General features: G+C 45.0%; 1 protein-coding gene across 1 annotated transcript in view; it reads left to right on the plus strand.

The window, feature by feature from the left end:
• Nucleotides 1–19,962, plus strand: part of LOC124184733 (acetylcholine receptor subunit alpha-like 1) — a 104,913-nt gene that overhangs the window by 79,673 nt on the left and 5,278 nt on the right. The window contains 3 exon segments of the mRNA XM_046574772.1: nucleotides 2,607–2,651; nucleotides 14,748–14,857; nucleotides 19,595–19,775. Coding sequence (XP_046430728.1) covers nucleotides 2,607–2,651; nucleotides 14,748–14,857; nucleotides 19,595–19,775 — 336 coding nt within the window.

Here is a 19,962-nt window from a genome sequence, read left to right on the forward strand (position 1 = left end):
TAAAAGCGAGACGGAAAAACAAATTAGAAATTCCGCAGGGACGTCTGAATAAGTGGCAATGCAGGAGGGCTGACGGGCTGCCTGTGGGGGTCGTAAGGGAAAGGGTGATGGGGGGATGGGGGGTTTGGAATTTGTTGCAAAAGTGCAGAGGAATGGCTGGGAATGCGCGTCGAGGTGCGGCGTGTATCTCTTATAGCTATTCGCTCGGGGTGCAGGGTGCACTCACTTGCAGCCGTCGAGTCATCCGGTCTTTCGCTTCTCGGTGCAGAGATGCAGAGAGCGGATGCAGAGACGAGAGATACGATCTCGCCATACGCGATCCATCCACCTGTCTTCTTCCAACATCCAATTTCCATAACATTAGCCTCCATACAGTCGCCACGCGGACCAGGCGACTTCGCGTCATCCGGCGCCGCGACGCTTCTTACACGGTAAATATGGGTGTGCTTATACACGCCAGCTTACACCGCTTGCGTACAACGGAGAGGCCGCAGACCGGATTGGTTATGTCCGCAGTAAGAGTCGTCGAGTTTACACTCTCTCACCCTTCGAATACGACACGTATTTTCAACACCGAGTGCAGCTTAAACAACCCGATTGCTGCTACGGTAAACGATCTTATCACGCCTTAACGATTTTGCAATGGCTTACACGGATTTCATACTTCTGCCTTTTATGTACTTACGTAAATCCTGCTGGTTGTATTCAATATGTCCGTAACATGTAACGCGGTATTCGTGCCTCCTGGAAGGGAAGAGTAAGTGAAAACGGTTTTAGCAATTGCGTGTACAACAATTTTTGAGACGCCTAGGTGAAACGGCTGAACTTTAGTATACTTTGCTACGAAGCTATTTGACGCGAATAGATCTCAACGGAAAACAATTGCAATAACAGGAACGGTTTAGTATGACATTCGCAGATCGAGCGACATGGTCGTGCTAGAGTTCACAGATGTTTTTTGTTTATTCGGAAATTTTAAATCAGATAGTGTTGGGTTGACGTCAAGTTATTCTCCATACAAGTCTATACCGCGTATTTTTTCTGTATTTTTTTTTTTCTTTACGATTAGTTGATGGAATACAATGACGTACACAGAAGTGATATGGCCCAAAGGCCATATCACCCTCAAAAAGGGACACTCCCCAGCAGTTCAAAACCAGCCATCGTACAGTCAAACTATACTTTCTTTGAGAATAAAGAAACGCACTATTTTCCCACTCAAAGTCGAGTCAAATGATTAGTACGTCGTAAAGTTTTATCCTGCATGACCACACGACATCTACGGTCGATTAAAGCTACCAAGACATGATACAGTTCCATCAAAATATTACACTTATTGCTGTTCTTCTGTTCATACTCGTACGATAAATTCACCGTGTAGGTATAAAATTATACATACGCTCGATAAATGAGTTGCCGAAAAATAAAACCAACACGAACAACGGCCTAAATCGAGCTTTGATGAAAGGTTAATCTTACAGCCGGTAAAAAACGACAATTCCAATAAGGTGGAATTTTTTTCTTTATCTCGCGAAAAGGCGACTCGGATCCAACGGCGTTCTTATTTTTCACGCGTCGGTACAAAGCCGCCTACGGCGAGGGCGTGGGATCGCGACCTCGGAACACTACCCCCGAGATGTTGACTCGCAATCAGTAGGAGTCCTGCCAAGTGACATTTTCCGCCCGAGCACTGTCGCCTCTTGGCCTTTCTTTCTTATAACATCTCCGATTGTTATTCCCGAAGAGAGTGAAAGAACCTGCCACCGTAATCACTGGCACTTTTTCACCAGGACATCGTCGAGCCTAGCCGACACGATCATCATCCCGTCCACCAGGACGGATGTAAAATATTTACATTAGTTCCTATTCTTCCTCCCCATTATTTTATCTCCTTCTTATCCTCCGTCTCTTTATCTCGTTTTTCCCGACTATCATCATTAGCCTTAATCCAACTTCGGGAGGACAAAGGTTCCAGTGATTCCTGACGCAGCGTATCCTACAGGTTGAGAGATAACAAACGTCCGGTTTTTCTTCCCGTGCTGTGTTATATTATCTTTCAGCTTACAGCTTACCCTTGATAGATTAACCTTGGAAAGACTGACCGTGAAAATGGAAAACTTGGATAAAAAATTATTGCAAAGTTTAGCGGAAAAGAAGAAAAAAATAAAAAACAATTATTTCGAGTCAAATTCAAAACCACAAACTTTTGCGAGCTATGTGGGAAAATTATTAGGGATGCAGTGTAGACGATTCGTGTTGCCATTACGCTTTGTTTAATTGCTTTTCCTTCTCTTCGCTCAACTTAAATCGGAGAATTTACTTTCCTCCCGTTGATCATGCGCATTTTTATTTTTTGTTCCATCTTCGCTAGCCTCCTACGCCGACTGGAGTTATGATCTCAAAAATATATACCGAGGTGTCAGGGTTACGAGCCCAGCGTGCAGATAATGTCTTTTCGAGAGGAATCCTTGAACTTGAAGCGTATAAGTTTCCCGATTGTATATAGTTACGCGTATATTCCATAATTCCACTTGTATTCTTACAGACTAAATGGACTTTTTCTCGCAAATACTTCTAACCCGAATTTTTCTTCTCTTTGTTTGCAGAATTTGAAGAATCAGATCATGACTACGAACGTTTGGGTGGAGCAGGTAAGCAATTGTCTATCTTTTTTCTCGATCAAGTTTAAGCGCAAAATAATATGTAATCGAATTTATCGGAACTACGTTAAAACGTCTATTTCCTTTATTATAACATCGAATCTAGTTTTAAAGCCAGAGAAAACAAATGGAACAGAAAATAATCGATTCAGTGATGCCGATCGGCAAACCTGACTGCATATTTGTCCGAGGTGTTAAGTCAACAAAAATTTCCCACCGGTAGAGTTTAGAGAAGCTATTATACCGTATTGCATTCACCACCGGAAGTCATTAAAAATGAAAAGGCTTAATGGATGGTGGAGGAGTTGGATGAAAAAATTTTCTGCTACAGATAGACATTCGCATCTGTATACACTATTACTACGACGTATCAGATGAATTTTTCATGACAAACCGATAATTGCGATGTCCAGCAGTTGTTATAACCGGGTTATTTTCAGCCGTATGCCGAGTTTATTGCCAGAACATCCATAAAATATCCTACTACTGTTTGAATTCCGTTCACTCAATCGTTATTCTCCAATGTTACCGGTCATAACGTAACCGGTAAATTTGCCTAACAACATGTATCGATGAACTCCGTCAGCGAGAGATAAATTTGACTTGTGAATACGAGGGTCACGATTAAGTGAAAGTCAACCTGCCTAATTAAGGCCGAAAAACCGCGTAGTTTGAAACCGTGACACCGTGGCGATATTCTCGTTCGAGATTCACCTCCTTCTATACATGCCAGCGATCGCTTCGAATCCACAAGTCAAGTGGGATCGGATCGACACTTTCCATTATAATGTCGAAGTGTTCCCGCGGTTTCAGAAAAGCGATTGTCCCTTAGATTCGGAGTGAGCTAGGTGGGTACGTATAATGAAAAGAAAGAAAGAAAGAAAAAAGAAAGTGAGAAGAGAAAAGAAAGGACGAGAAAAGAAGCGAGATCAGCCGGGGCGCGGAAGGCGTGACTCGCATGCCGAGGGGCAGCCCCTTTTCGGACTCCTGGATCCTTTCGAGTCTTCTTCCTCTTTTGTACGGAATCCCCGTCCAGATGCGATCCTACCTGCCCTTAGCTGTTGGGAGCCTTGAGCCTGACTATTCGCAGCCCATAACATACCTCGCCACTTTGTCTTCCACGACATTAATCCATTTTCCGACACCGCCGGGGATATCCTCGGGAAGAATTTCATCCACATTGCAACATTGCGTTCTATTTACGCATGTTACGAACCACCACCACCACCGCCTTCACCCTATCGCAAATACCCAGTAGAAACGGCGAGAGGTCAAGGCTCACGAAATGGTAAAAACTTGACAACTGAAAGAAATATTTGTCATTTCTTTGTTTCTTACATTTGAACCCATGTCCAATCCAACCTAACCTTCCCACCAGCGATCTGCAAGAAAACAACGAAAGAAAGCCTGAGGAGCTATCGTTGCATCTGTATCCAGTTTGAAAACATGGTGCAAAGTTCTACCGTTACCGAAATCCTGTCGTCGATACATCCGTAGCAGGTGGTTGAGCGCTTCGGCGGAAGTAGGTACCTGTGTCTCTGTCATCATCAGTTCCGGATGATCGTCATTAATAACGGCACTACCGTTGTTTGCCGCTCAACTGCGCCTATCAGCTGATTAGGAACACCGAGTTGGGTCGAGGCTGATGTGATTCGGTCAGTTGGTACTGGTTTCAACACTTTTGGTCAACACTATTGTCAGAATGTGTAATGACAACTGGCCTGAACTACATGGTTACCACTTTCACTCTGGTGAATTTCGGTGAGATGAAAACCAGCCACATCTACCGGAACTGTATCGGAACTGTTCCCGCCTCGACGACGCTCAACTTGGCACCTCGCCGAGCTTTCCGTCGCCCTAAAGCTTTCGACAGAGACACGGCGGAACCGCTGAGCACCGCGACGCCTTGTGCCAAGCCACCTAACGGCCATCTAGGTACTTACCGAATTGAAACACTCGAGATTTTCCGGTTTTTCATTGCATTAGTGCAACATTTATCGTGTCATTATATCCTTTGAATATTTTCCCTCTTATTATATTCCGATTAATATTTCAAAACTCGCTTATCTAGGTACACTGATGATTCAGTACAAAATATCAAGATCCTTCTTTGTTTTTGTATTATCTTGTCTGCTATCGCGCCTAGCGTATTAGACCTAAATGATACTACACAGTTTGTTATTACGACTCAAATTTCTACTTTTCTCGTCAGACTTCAATTTTTGTAAAATACCGTCATTTAATAAAATAGCAAAATCTATCGTACGTAGCTTGTATCGTGTTATTTTTCTGGTATCTTAAACTTGTTGTATTTTCCTCGCCTATCCCCACACCTTCCACTGCGTTCTTTGCCGCGGCCGACGCGGTATATTTGAAATCTGCGTTGCCGACTTTCTCGGGCTGTTTGTACAGGACAGTCTGAGAGCAGTATAGTTGAGACCAGCCCGATCAGCCTCACCAGCCCCGAATGAATCTCTGTTTCATTTACTATTTTTCTTTCGTTTGTGTCTGCATTCGACGTCTCCACATTTCCCTCTACCAACTGTTAACGGAGTAATTTTATTTCATTTCACGTTATTTTGTTGCGTCGATTAAATTTCGTATCGTTCGAACTTAGAATTTGGTGCCCAACGCATATATTCCGCGTCATTTGCTTCTGTATTTTTTCTTTTTCTGTTATTATTTATTTGGTTGTTGTTTTTTTTTTTTTTTTTTTTAATTTCAAGGTGTGTTTGCGAGCGTACCTATCATTTTCTTTCTTCAATTATCATATCAATATTTCACCGCTCTGCACTTTATGTCGATAGATTTTTCAACGAAATCTTGGCAACAATAATATACCTACCTGAAAACACAATTGAGGATAAAATAGTATCATGAAAAATTGCAAGATTGTAATTTCTCCAAAACAACAAGGTATTGGAATGTTTATTAATTTGAATTATTATGTTTAGAAGCTATTACATCTACTAAGTTGAAGCGTTACTCCTTTACTGACAGTATACTCTGCCCGCTCAGAAAGGCGGAATCAGATTAAATCAGTGTTCATCGTGGAGAAACGCGGTAAAGACAGCACCGCTCGTAGAGGCTTTACATTTTCCAAAGTCTGCTCAATTATCCGGCTAGTGAAATTTCCCGTGACTCTAGAAACAGCGTAATTGGGAAAGAAAGCAAGAATACCTTGCCAAGGATAAAAGTCAAAGAATCTCGAAAACCTCGGAATATAATTTATGAAAGTGAAAAGGAAAAAACGAAGGCTTATCCATTCACGTGTGGTGAGAATCAGCGAGTCGGTGTTCGGGGAAAAATTTTTCGCCCCGTCAGGCGATGGTCGCTTCGATAGCAATATTGATGCCGAGTGTCGGAGAAAAGGATTTACGCCGGCGAAGATAAGTTTTGGGAAAAGAAGAAGCGAGAGTGAAATAATATAATTGCAACGAAACGACGAAAAGCGTAATCTCTTACATAGGACCGGAACTTTCTTTTTTGAGTCAAGGATCGATCCCGCGCTTTTCGCAGCTTCTACAACCGTTCGCGCGACTTGGTCGAAATACTTTTTATCCCACAATGTGAAAGGTTTCAGTTCTTACGTACTCGCCTTTGGGTCGCGGCTAGAGTCGTCGGATGATGATCCACACGAGTCCGAAAGAATTACAATCAAATTTTTACCATTTGAAACAGACGAAGTATAACGCAGTTAGAGTTCGAAAGTGACGCTGAGTAGCGCTAAACGAACCTTAATGGGAGGAACTTAAGTTCACTTAGGCTGAGTAAAATTTATACACGGAGCTCTTCACCGTGTGCTTATATTAGGTTGAACTTGAGTCGAGGAGAAGAAGAGGGTAGAAAAGGAAATGAGAGAGGAGAGGAGAAGAGAAGAGAAGGAGGAGGAAAGCAGAGACAGGAACAGGAAATAGGAACGGACGGCGTTTACGAACCAACAAAGTCGACGAGAGTAATTCTATTTGTAAGAGGCAGGGTGAAAAGCAGATTTTGAAACAATAATAATCAAGATTTTGAATAGGTAGCTTGAACGAAATACAATTAAAAGATGATTGCTTCAGGACGACACTCGGCGGGAGGCGTGAGGTGGAATTGAAAGAGGTGCTAACGAATTTTCAAGCATTAAACGGACGAGGCGGAGCTTACACGTATAATACTTTGCTTCCACAGGAGCGGGGACGAGTTTATGGTTGATACGGGTTAAAACAGATGCAAATATTCGTCCGAGGCTCCGGTAACACTGCAGGATTCGGAAATAAACCGAGACAATTAGTCCGTTCTCCGCTGCTCCAACTGGAGGACATGCGGTCTGCCTATAAAATACACATTTACTCTCCAATAATTCAAGCCCCGTATTCAACCGGTCTAAAATTATACACGTTTCTGAACATGTTTGTATTTACGTCTGTGCGGACTACTCCGACGATGAAAGCATACATATTCAGCAACCAATTAACAAACTTCATCAGCATTCCGATCTAATCGAAAATTACGAGGTACGATCCATCCATGATTGGCTTCGCGTCTTCGCGAAAGCTCGCCGAATCGAACTTTACGTATCATCTCGCAGCAATGTTATATTGCGCATCGTGTCTGCATTCTTTTCATCATTTTCTAGTTGATTGTAAGATTCAGCTCTCTCCGCCTGTACTCTAAACTTTACACGCGATGCCTAACTCGTCGGCAAGGAATTCTGAAAATATCAGCTCGTAACAAGTAGCCAATTTCTACCTGCCTTCGGCGTCTCTGATTACTCGCATTACACCGCATTGCAGTAAATAAATACGTGAGAAAATGCGAGGAAAGACTATATCAGGCTGATGAGAACACCGAGAGGCTTTACGAGGATGTGCAGCCGGTAGCTGAAGCATTATCGTTAACGTCGATCAGGGGCTCGCCAATGTAGCGTGAAATAAGGTTTTGTTGTTGCCAATCAATTGTCGCCGTCGACGGCAGTCTCAGCGTGTGTACGGAGTGTAATAAATAGCATTATCTACTCTACACGTATAACAGGTAAGTATATGGGTTGTTACTCACGTATGACGAGGACGGCAGGCTTCGTTGTCAGCTCCCGCAGCGAGAGTTTCCTGCGTCTTTTCTACCTCACGAGTACGCGTCGACTCGATCCGGTGCGATGCACATCACGGGCACAAATTTTCACTGCGTTTCAAACTCAGGTGTTGCGAGTTAATTGCGAATTTATACAGTCGTCACGAAAAGTTGGCATCGATCAAATCGCCGTTAATGATCACTCTCGCGATATTTCAACATCGAGCTCAATCGCAAGCAAAACCTAACGAAGCGTTTCAGCTGATGGAAGGAAATAGAAACCGTAGAAAAAGTTCGACAAAATTCAAGAGCATAGATGTTTTATTTTCGTTAGTTTACTCTGAAGATTTGCAACAGCTACCTACTAGAGACGCAAAAAGACAAACGTAGGCTTGCGGTCAGTTCACATTTGCACGCGTACTTGAATACCGAACACGCCGCGAATAGTTATCTCAATAGCGTCGAATTGCGTACGTCCTACTAATGCGACCCAAGGGGCAAGACTGAAGCCATTGTCTTTACATACCTAAGTCTTGAAGTTGTGAAAACTGTGCAAGGTGACAACGTGTCTGTAACAGTGTTATTGATCCTTTCAAAATACAATACGTGATCCCTAACTCTAAGCGAAGATAAGATTATACGAATTAACAATTCATCGATTCAACAATTCGTATGTAATATGTTTTCGTGAATCCGTCCTCCTTGTTTTTTTCTTCTTTTACTAGAACGATTGATATTTTCATTTACTCGCACAAAATTAACAATTCACGTACGACGAGAATATCCGAAATCTGAGTGTTCCGAGGGTTGCTTTGCTCTCCGTGACGTGTCGGTTAATTCGATACGACGTGTAGGTTCTGACGTAATCAACACGCCTGCCAGGATACATTTGAATTCTAAATGAGCGAATATGTGAATATATTCTTGCCCCCGGGTAATAATATTTGTTCGATAGCGAAGACGAGAGCTTGTCTTTTATAAAACGCCTTGTTGTCGTGCCTAGAACTCGTTCGATTAATATCTTCTACCGTTTCACTCAATCCGATCTGTATACTTAATCATTTTACCAGCTTCCCTGGTCCAAATAAATACCAAACATGGAAGTAATATTCATCACGCGACAGCTCTTAATTTTGTAGAGAAAGAATGCTCGATGCGATCAGTATCGGCAGTTGGTAGTTTCAGTCTCTTCGTGCATTCGACCGACAATGAGTCGTAATCAAGGGTTGACGAAGCGGGCTGCTAAATGTGGAAAGTTTTCATCCGGGTTCACTATATGCGATAAATTAACTCTGTGTGAAAGAGTCTCGCGGTATAAACGGTAGGCGGTGATTTCACATACATATAACTCAAAAGCCGAGCGCTGATACCGCTGGTGTCGAAATTGACAGCTGGCAGCAGCTACGCCGAGACGATCTACAAGCCGCGGAGCGAGTAGCAGTTGGCGGAATAACACCCGGTCCTTCCCCTGCAGATTATCTCATCCCCCGGAATTTAACGCAGGATCTCACTTTTGGAGAGACAAGGTGTACGTAAACCGGCTGAAAACCGTATTGTCTGATACCGGGGAATTTGCCTGCGAGCATTGACGCGGAAGCGAAGCCTCTATCCGTCCTTTTTTTACGTCCGTATCACGTGACGCTCGATGCCATACTTCGCGCTGTTGTGTGATATTTTTTTTTTTTTTATTTCAAAACGTGCCAAATATCAATTACACGGATAAGTATGTAACGAAACATTGGTGGAGGTGGGATCGATGATCGATGGAAATAAAACTTCTCTCCCATCGAACGTTGTTTGCATGCAAATAACGGCAATAAAATCACGCGGTACGAACTTCGCGGATTTGTTTTCAACTCTGACATTCATGATACACGTTAACTCCAATTTAAATTCCGACGATGCGAAACGATTTTTATACGTTTACGTGATATATTTCTACTGGTTGATCGTTCGCGTTCGCTTTAGCAAGGCTCTTTCCGAACTTTTAAATTCGATCCGATTACCGATTTAATTTTTTTTTCTGCCGAACAAGAATGAAGAAATACAAAACGGTCAGAAGAAAGCTGTATATAAAACGAAAAATATTCTAGATTCATTATCACCAATATCCAGTTTCGTATTGAACATCGCGCGTAAAGCATACGTGATACTGTACGTACCGTACGATACACACGCATAGGTATAAAACGGCAAAAGGGTCGCTTATTTTCATTTATCTCGAAAGGGTGGTGGGGGAAAATTGGCGGGATTGGAAGAAACGAGGCGAGAGAAGGGATTCGAAAGCGTTTTGCGAGAGAGGGGTCGTTGTATGCCGGGCTGTCGAAAGCCAAGCCCTATAAATAAACTTTAGTTTCCTTGTTATTCCGTAAAAATTTATCGACTGTCGCAGTTACACCCGTGCATACCATACGCGTGTATAAAACACGGAGAAGCACCGCGCGATCCCCCGACCGATATAATCCGATCTGAGCTATCTCACCCCCGCAATTTCAACCCCCACGCAGCGTATAACGAACACGTCGTACCTACCGAGAAGTTTTTACGTCCGTTCCTACCTCCCGGCATGTTCTATTTCGCATTCCCCGCGAGCCTTCTTCCTCTATAACACCGGCGTGCCCCCGAATTCGTTCCCCCCGAACGACACTCGTTAGCTTCCCGAATCAGTTGGGAATGTCGTGACGGTTCCGAGGCCGATAAGAGTCAGGGAATAGACAAAAGCGTGGGTAGAGATGCCGGAATTTGGGTCTGCACGAGGAAGAATCCGCGACCATCGGGCAGGTCGATCCAGAGTCATTGATATTTTCGTTATAGAATACGTGGGAAGCGATAATTCTGACATTTGCTTACCACGCTTCTGATCTCTGAATGATTGAGTTGCGCCCATGCCGCGTTTGAGGGGAACTACGCGGAGGATACGTGGCATACGTAACCGCGACAACATCCTTGTCTCGATCAATCAAGCACAGGGTCGATTAATCACGTTTACCGTACGCGTGCGCTTAGGGCTAAGCATCTGGAGGGGTAAGTTTATTAATTAGGTAGCTTCTTCACGGTTTCTCGCGCCCCTCTGCAACAAGGGAGGACACAACGCGGATATAATTTGTCAATTAGACTCTGGCTCTGGGGACCCTGCGTTATAGGTGTACCCGTCTGAGCGACGAGACCTTGCGTCAAACTGACGTCTAAATCGCGACTGCAATACCTGTGTAATTATCGATTCAAATCGTGGTGAACGTTGCGTGGCGTTGGATTTTATCACCCTGGCTCGTCGATAATCGCGAGAGGCTTCATATCGTTATTCCAGCGCTTTGCGCAGTCGATTTTACAAACTAGCCAGCGTCCGAAGGATAAACAATTCTCGACGTGGATCATTCGGCGGAGGCGAGCGAAAGCAAACAAATAAACGAGTGGAAACAGCCTGAATCAAGAAAGACCCTGCAGGTTAAGGCGGGCGCCACTTAAACTCGGCGATCGAAAAGTCTTCGAAACAAGACCAGCCGGAGCCCCCGATCCAATCGTTAACGACCCGACAGGGTCGAGTTTGCGATTCCGCCGAAGAAGTTGGCCGGTATCTCGGAATGACTTAACCCCGATACCCTCCGGGACATTAGACATTTGGACTCAAAAGCCGAAACAGCTTGGCCGTTGCAATCAGCCTTTCTCTGGTGATTATATCGGTGTTATTTATTTATTTTCCCGTACTTTCGCTTTTGTACTTCGTGATTATGAAAAAAAATATCGGAAATACATCGACACCGTTATACAGTTACGGTTATAACAAATTTTCATTTATCACTTACTGACAATCTTTATATTCCTTTTGCCAGCAACGTCACTCTCGCTTTAGGAAATATATAACCGAGTACGGAGGGAAGTTCGCGCCGGATGAACGGAGCTTATTATTTATTCATTTTTTCTTCACTTTACGAAAGATACGCCGTATATTGCGTACGACATTGCGATGTCAGTTTTGATTTGGGGTCCCTTACGAGTTCCGGCCGACAGGTGTCAACCCCTCACTGTACGATGTTCGGTGGGAGGTGAAATGGAAAACGGTCAGAGAAATATACTCGTCAACTACCGACTAGACTTGGAGATAGTTTTGCTATTCCCGAGGCCCGTGGTCTCTGTCGAGAGTGCCTTGAACTAATAATATAAGCCAGATCGGAGGCGTGACGCTTTGAGAGATATGGAAATTTTCCCGATCACTATTACCGAGAGGTACTTAAAGCGAGAGCCACGATAAAAGTTTAATATCGCCTTTGGGTGGCCAAAGCCGGGGCGCCGCAGCAGCCGGCCTCGCTACCGGGGGTGTAAAGTGAAGTAAAATAAAACGAATAAATAACGATCGGTGAACAGGTATTAGAAAAGTGAAGCGCCATCAGCTACTGGCAATATAGTTCGTTCCGAAGCAGCCGGTAAGCTGATCTATTGTATATACAGTTTGAGTCGAATCGCTGTAACCAAGAAGTCTCAGCCATATTTGTACTTTCATTTTTCTTTCGCCGCTTGTGTACTGCTTTTGCAAAAAGAACGAAGCTGAGAGCACAGAAGGATTAGAAAATAGCGAAGGGTTACAATGTCGAATTTATTAAAAATGAGAAGACCTGTGTCGTATAATCCTTAAGTGTAGAAAATCGAAATACATAAAATTCGACACTTGGAAAGGTAAATTAGATATAGGAAACCAAGATACAAAATCGTGGAATTCGGCTAATTATTTATATCTGCGTTTTCACTTGCAATATTCTTATTCACTCTGACATTTTGCTGTTTTAGTTTCTCAACTTTCCGCGTTTCGAACTTCTATGAAATAGATTTTTGCGTCTGTGAAAATTCGTTATTGTGACCCTTCTATTCTCTCATTCTTCTACATTCTCACCCCCCACCATCGATCTGTGCATTCTCACATGAACCTAAATCTAAATACCGGATGAGTTCCAGAACAACGGTAGCCGTCTTTACGTGGGTTTCTTACGTGCAGCAGTCGCTCCTGGCGTTATTTTCTCTGTCCTGAAATTTGAATCTATTGGTAATTCGACGCGCAGTAGATATTCGAGCCGATCTAACGTTCAAAATAATTCATCACCCCGCAGGTTAAAACTGAGCGGAATTTCACCCAGGGACGACAAAAGGACGCCGAAACATCTCGTCGCGACTTGAGGAGAAAACGAGTGAGAAACGCGCTCCTCGCCGTGTGCCAATAAAGACCAACTACCCGCCGAAATTCCACCCCACAGCCCCCGGCAGCCCTCCTCGTCGCATTTCAGTCTCGGTCTCGGCTCTCTCGCCGAGTTTTCTGCGATCCGGATTTCGTCGTCAACAAGTGAGCGGGACGATATCAGTTCCTTTGAAATTCCAAACCGTCCTGCAGGCAGGGATTCGAAGCGAACCCGAGTTCTCGCCCCGCTTGTAATATACGCGGCGTCACTTCGGGCCCCGCGACTTCCGGCGGCTCTTCTTAGACTTACAAATAAATACATCTACGCCATCAAGATCTCAAATATTGGCTTCTCTCCCCCTCCTTGTTATCCGAGGTCCCCGAACTCTGCGGCCTACGCCTGCTCTTTGTCTTCTCGCTCGAGCCAAGTAGGCCACTACATCATCCGCCCGCGAATTTTCAAGGATCAACCTCCGGAGACTACCTTCGTCCTTTTCTCTTCACCCCTCAAGATTTCCCTATACTTTCACCCGAAAATTGCGAAAAGGGAGATAAGCACTGCGCCGACCGCCCCCACCTTCAATTCTTCGAATAAAATTGCCAATCCTTGCAGAATGCTCGGAACCTTTCTGTGATTCAAAATTCAAAATCATCCCTTGAAAGTCGCGGTGATCGAGAATGAATTTCACTAGGTGTGCAACGTGAGAGCTCGAAATAATCTTGCTGGACTCTCGACTGGATTAAATATATGTACACAAAAGTCTTCGCGTGTAATGACCGCAAACTTCTACCAGATCCCGTTTTCTGCATTACCAATGAACATTAATCACCAGATAGCGGAAACGACGATACGAGGAATTTGAAAAATCAATTAACGTGTGAACTGGCCGAGGATCCCCGACCGTGAAACGTTCGACGTCAACAAGACGGGCAGTCAATTAGGCTGGCATATATTAGGACGATTGACTGACGTGAATGTGGAGGCAAACGGAATCTTGCTTCGTTAAATTCACCCCTGAACCCCGTATGTTTCATTTCGTCGATCAAATTTGCGTACCAAATCAACGAAACGGAGATGTGAAAATCGATGCCTGACGGTATTTCCCCGCAAATAATGTGCTTGAAATACGATCTCTGGTTGCCTCGCCTTTTTTTCTTTCATCGCCCCTCTTGAGTATTCGAAACTGATGTGATTCGGTGATAACGTGACTCTCACTCGCGAATGTTCTGCTTTTGGCGAAACTTGCCGTCTTCGAATCGGGTGCGGATAAAATTTTCACCCCGCTATTAGAGAAAAATTTCAAGTCAGTCAAATCTTGTCGCAATTTCAATTTATGTTTGGACGAAGTTCGAAAGGAATTCGATATTGCTCAGGTTAGTGTAGGTATAACGGTGATGAAATCGACTGTCATTGAGCGCCGTCTGGTTTATATTCGTTCTCTTTCCATCCCAATGAGGATCTTGAAAAATTTTTCTTCTTATCGAGGGTAAAACTTTGAATAGAAAGTTTTTTTGCAAATGTTCAAACAAGCGCTTACTCGTTATCTTTAGGGGTGATCTTCGACCTTCCTTTTGCTTAGACCGACTAAATTGGATCCAGAGTTTTCCAATTTTCACGCAAGATTAATCAAATTAACATTATATAGTAGTAAAAGTGAAAGCGTGCGATCGAGATAGGAGTTTAGCTTCTCTAATCCAGCTCATCTGTCCCTTGCTTCTTCATCCGAACTATATCCAAAGTTTGAGGCCTAAAAACGCCAACTTTTGATCCACCGGTCTCAGAGTGTTTTGCTCAAGTTTTCCACTCGAGTAATATCTCAAAGAAATAACGATTCGAGATGAATTAACGTTATCGATATTTTTTGTTCAAGGAGTGGAATGACTACAAGCTGAAGTGGAATCCGGACGATTATGGCGGGGTGGACACTCTTCACGTTCCGTCGGAGCACATCTGGCTTCCCGACATCGTTCTTTACAACAAGTGAGTATCCAGAAAATTACTTTCAATGCATCGTTCGAATCACTCGACCGACCGATAAGACCAAGCGGGAAAAACACTCTGCTTATTTCGCAATGTCACTGATATTCAAACATCGAGTCTATACGAGGATAAAAAATTTAGGCTCGTTCTCAGACTTCTCGTATCAACATTCTGGATCTCTGGATCTCGGAACAATTGAGTAATGATGGAACGCGGAGGTGGCGATGTTATGTCAGCAATGCAAACAGCGTGTATTCGTCCTCGGAATTTACTTTGCCTCGAAGGGTTCCGACTGTTCTCGCACAGAGGCATCTTGGAACAATAACACCCAGCCAAACATGCCTATTATGTCATTCCCAGTAGCGGGAGATTAGACCCCGTTGTTGTTGCTACGAACTGCTTCTTATTCAGAAACTAGCAGACAAGATGGAGGTCAGAAGCCTCTCGGCTGTTACGAACAGAGATTCGGTACACTACCTATTCCCTTTCCGTGGTTTGTCTCAGGTCTAGACAACCGTTTACTCGCTTCTTGTTACGCATTGTGCGTGCGCGATAAGAGTTTATGAAAACGCGGCGTCCGATGCATCGAAGCACTTACGAAGGCGTTAGGGAAATTCCAGCATCTAGGGGTTTTGTTAAAACGACCTTCGAGCAACGCGTGTAAAGTGCGTCGCGATATTTTTGGACTTTCTCGACCTTCGAGTATTTGAATCGCATCGAGTCTGGGGATGTAGTCTGAGATATGAGACTGTTGGAATTTGAGGAAAGTGAGTAAATGTTTACTGCGACGGGACTACATTTATGCTCTGTACGCCGTGGCATCGCGGCATCGATACCGAGATAGTGTCTTTTATTTCTGTCAATATTCGAATCTATTTGCGAGATGTATTCCCGTATACATTTTAACGCAATAAACCTTGAGCGTCTCATCGAGCGTATATTACTCTACACGCTCCTCGATTTCGTACAACATTCGTACATGGTATATAAGTGGCTGTAATAAAACGTTAGGGTGATTAAATTTTTTCATCGCAGTTATTCTCCTGCGCACTAGCTGGTAAATTCTGGGTGAGTGAACAGAAAAACGATAGACACGTCTGCCGGGAGTTGGTTGGTTAAATTCATGCAGCCTAGTTGTGCTTGTTGAACTGCAAAACTTGACGTATACCGGGGCTTTCCATTCCGCTGGCAAACATTTCCCGCAGCTTGGATTAAATAAGTGGAGTAAATCCAACTCCGCCTAATTATTAGCCCGACACTCCTGCTCATCAGACTCTGCAAATCTTGATAATTGTTTCACTCGGAACTAGGAAACCTTAGTTCCTTAATTGTTTACGACGTCTTCCGTACCGTGAGCATATCATCAAACATGCAGCAGGTTCGCAAACATCATTAGCGCCTACACGGTACGACAAGAGAGACGTCGCGGCGAAGGAAATACAAAAATCCAAATCTCATCTTTCACTCGGTGATCCCGGGGATGCGCGTTTTTCGACCTCTTCTCAGAGTGACCGGTTCGCTCCGAGGCAAAAGTAACAAGTAAACTAATCTTAACCTACTTCACTAAGCCCCGCACTCAACTCCAACCAGTTTGACCCTCTGTCTCGCTTCTTTATCTTCTACATTCGCTTCTCTAATGCGGCCTGTGCAGTGCCTCGTTTCCCAGTTTTAGTAACGGCGCCTGACGTCGTCAGAGAATAAAATGCTGACCTCAAGAATCTCGTGCTCGATATATACATGTACGTATATATATATATATATATATACCTACAAGGCACTGCGTAGGATTTTTCAGGATTGAGCGAGTCCTCCCTTCGAAGCTTGACGCGAAATATTTTCCAGAGTATAACTTATCGATCCTCTCACTTCCTTCCCGTGCAGCCGTCGTCTGGTTTGGATAGCATATAAGACCCCGTATATTTGACTGGAAAAAGGATAAAAAATAAAAAAAATAAAAAAATCAGTCAAATACACCAACCTTTATCCGGTATAATGTCCCCTGAAACTTATCCGTTGTATCTCGACTTTTTACGCTTCGATCCGTGGACACGCCCATATTTGAATATGGATGCGTTGCAAATGGATTGTCATTGCTACAGCTTCAATTGTGATTACAATATTATTATTATACCCCGAAACGCTGAAACGTGAAGTAAATTTCAAGCTGTTTTAGAATGTCCGTGGGCCTCAGGGCTGCGCGACGCGAGCCCGGAGCTAGAAGAGCCCTGAATAAGATGAGATATTCCGTAACAAACAGCCCTGCAGACTCCGCGGCCTCGTAGCGTGTTCTCGGTTTATTATTATGGATGGATACGCAGACGCAAAACTTATTACTCCACGCGCACCGCAAGGAGAACTCCGTGCCTTATACCTGTCTTGGTACACGGCAACGGCGATACGGACAGCGTGACGGTGGCCTAATATATGCCCAAGAACCGAGTACCAAGTAGCGAATAGGGAGTCGCCCTGTTGCTGCTTGGAAGCTTTTACACCCTTCCTGACCTCCGCCCGCGTCTCGAGCCCCGCAGACGCCGCCGCCTTGCGAACGAGGCGCGTGTCCCTCTCACGCCGCTGTCTACGTGCAGTGCTTTCGCCCCCTCACGGCGTTTTTCGGTCCTCGACTTCACCGGCAGCTGTGCAGGTTACGGGTTACACGAGTACCCGAATTCCTGCAAGACTCGATAAACGGATAGCCGGACCTTGAAGTATTCTCACGTGGATGTGGAAACGGGTGCATTTCACTGGTCTTCGAACTTTGATTTCGGCGCGGTGCTCTGACTAGGCTGAAAGCTCCGCGTCACGCGAAGAAGGTTACTACGGCGATCGGTGGTTATTCGGACCCTTTGGCTCCGTTCGACCTTTCACTCCCCCCGCGAAAGGTGGATCAAAATTTATGGATAAACGGCGTGCCTCGAGTCGCGGCCTGGCGCACTTACGTATCTCTGACGAAGGTACGACGCACCCTAGACTTCGGACGTCCGAGGGGCTCGCCAATTACGAACTGTTTCGTACGTTATAGGCCGAAACCGGAGTTTGAAATAGGTTCTGCGGCAACTGACTTTTGCCACCGATTAACCTGCGTTTGGTCATCCGTGTTGCTATTCGTGTTTAAGTCCGTCCCCTGGAGAGAATAGAGAGGCGGATCGTAGCTGGCACGGTACTTTCGTTCGGACACGACCGAAGCTTTGCGAACGTGGACCGAAGCTTAAGAGACGCTGATATCGCAGAAAGTGGTGCGGCTAATCAATCGGCTCTACGGTTGAAACCTTTTTATCCGTGAAAGATATACGAACTAGGGAAGATTCTGCGAGCCATCTTTGTCTTCGGAGATGCGTGACGGCACGCCGCTCTCTTCTCTAAAATCAATAACTTCAGTTTAGGCTCACACTCCTTTTTTGCCGAGGCGAGCGACTGTCGGCGAAGGCTTTATAGGGCGGTTGGTGAAAACTCAATTTCGTTTCTCTGTTAAACTCGAGGCTTCACTCGTGTCAGGTTACCCTCGATTGCCAATTTGTACTCTTTCGGGGTAATTAACTTTATCTCTAAGCCGCGCACGTCTGCGTACCGATATTTCATTCAACCTTCATCGACCGATGAAAACTTCAAGGAGATACAAACGAGCGGTATTAATTCCAACATTGTACCATCGTCCTCCTAGAAATTTCCCTCTGCGCTTATGATTTTCACCAATTACCAATTTCCTGCGAGTAATCCAGCCGTAGCTCCGTAGATCCGACTCGGCGGTATCTTAAGAACGTGCGTCGTAGTAAAGGGGTGTAAATTTCAATGAACGTCAAATTCCTACAGCATCGCTCGGTGCCCGAAGGTGCAGGTCGTGCGTGGCTTGTCCCGGCACTGCGGTATCGCGACTGGCTACTTTATTCTTCCACGATACACGTCTCGTTCGAATTTCTTACACCGGTGCATCCAAGGCCCGTTGACTCGTACTGATTAAATCACGTCTCCATGCTGACGTCACCACGAGCCATCCCAGTTCGTTCTACCGATACGCGGATCACCCGGCGTCTTCCAATCTTCGAAGCATCGCGCACTGTCACGGTTATCCATCGACCATCGTTCCCTTTCGTTATTTCTTTGCAAAAAAAGGACGCTCAATTTCTCCGCGGCACGGAGCAGCAGCGCGGACCACGAGTCTGTGTAATTTTCGATCCGCGGCTACTTTGCGACAGCGAAATCCACCGCTTGATTTACACCAATCTGTCTATAGGTAGCTCGAGCCTTACTTAGCCGCGTAATAACTTGGTCAAATTTATGAGCATCTCAATCTTAATTGGGTTGGGTCACGTGCCGTTTCCCCTCGACTCGCTGCCCCTTTACTGCAAAAAAGGGAAAGAAAAAGCACACTTGCAGCTTTAAGGAATAGCGGGATGCGGCCCCGACTCGCAGCTGTACCCACACTCCGTATCGATCCTGGCTCGACCCCCGCGCCCCTTTCCCTTTCACCTCGTCCCCTCGGCCCCCTCCTTTTTTCCTCTGCAGCTGAACGCCATCCGCGACGAGACCCAGTCAGGCAGACCATCTGAAAGCTTAATACGTGACCCAAGATTTTATTGAATTCTTATTACCCGGCGTGCGGCTCTTGCTCGAAACTACCGTCCGCGTGGCGGTATTTCTTTATACCTCCCGAAGTTCACCCAGGGCTGATCGCGGGGGAAAACATGTACCCACCGCAGGATGCTAAAAAGACAAACGTTAAGCTACTCGTCTTACTTTCAGCGCCGACGGCAACTACGAGGTTACCATCATGACGAAGGCGATTCTTCATCACACCGGGAAGGTCGTTTGGAAGCCTCCGGCCATCTACAAGTCCTTTTGCGAGATAGACGTCGAGTACTTTCCGTTCGACGAGCAGACCTGCTTCATGAAGTTCGGCTCCTGGACGTACGACGGTTACACGGTGAGTTTATACGCACGAAAACAGACGTGGGAATGGTACGTAAAGGTACCGTGTACAATTACCGTGCGCTGTGTAGAATCAGGCAGCGTTAAGAATCTCATCGCCGTGAGCAAACATTGACAAGGGAAACTGTGCAGGAGTTAATCACAGCTGTTGCGAAAGTTTGCGACGAGGTCGTCGATTGGCG

Source organism: Neodiprion fabricii, chromosome 6, assembly GCF_021155785.1.
Source record: "Neodiprion fabricii isolate iyNeoFabr1 chromosome 6, iyNeoFabr1.1, whole genome shotgun sequence".
In the NCBI taxonomy this organism is placed as follows: Eukaryota; Metazoa; Arthropoda; class Insecta; order Hymenoptera; family Diprionidae; genus Neodiprion; species Neodiprion fabricii.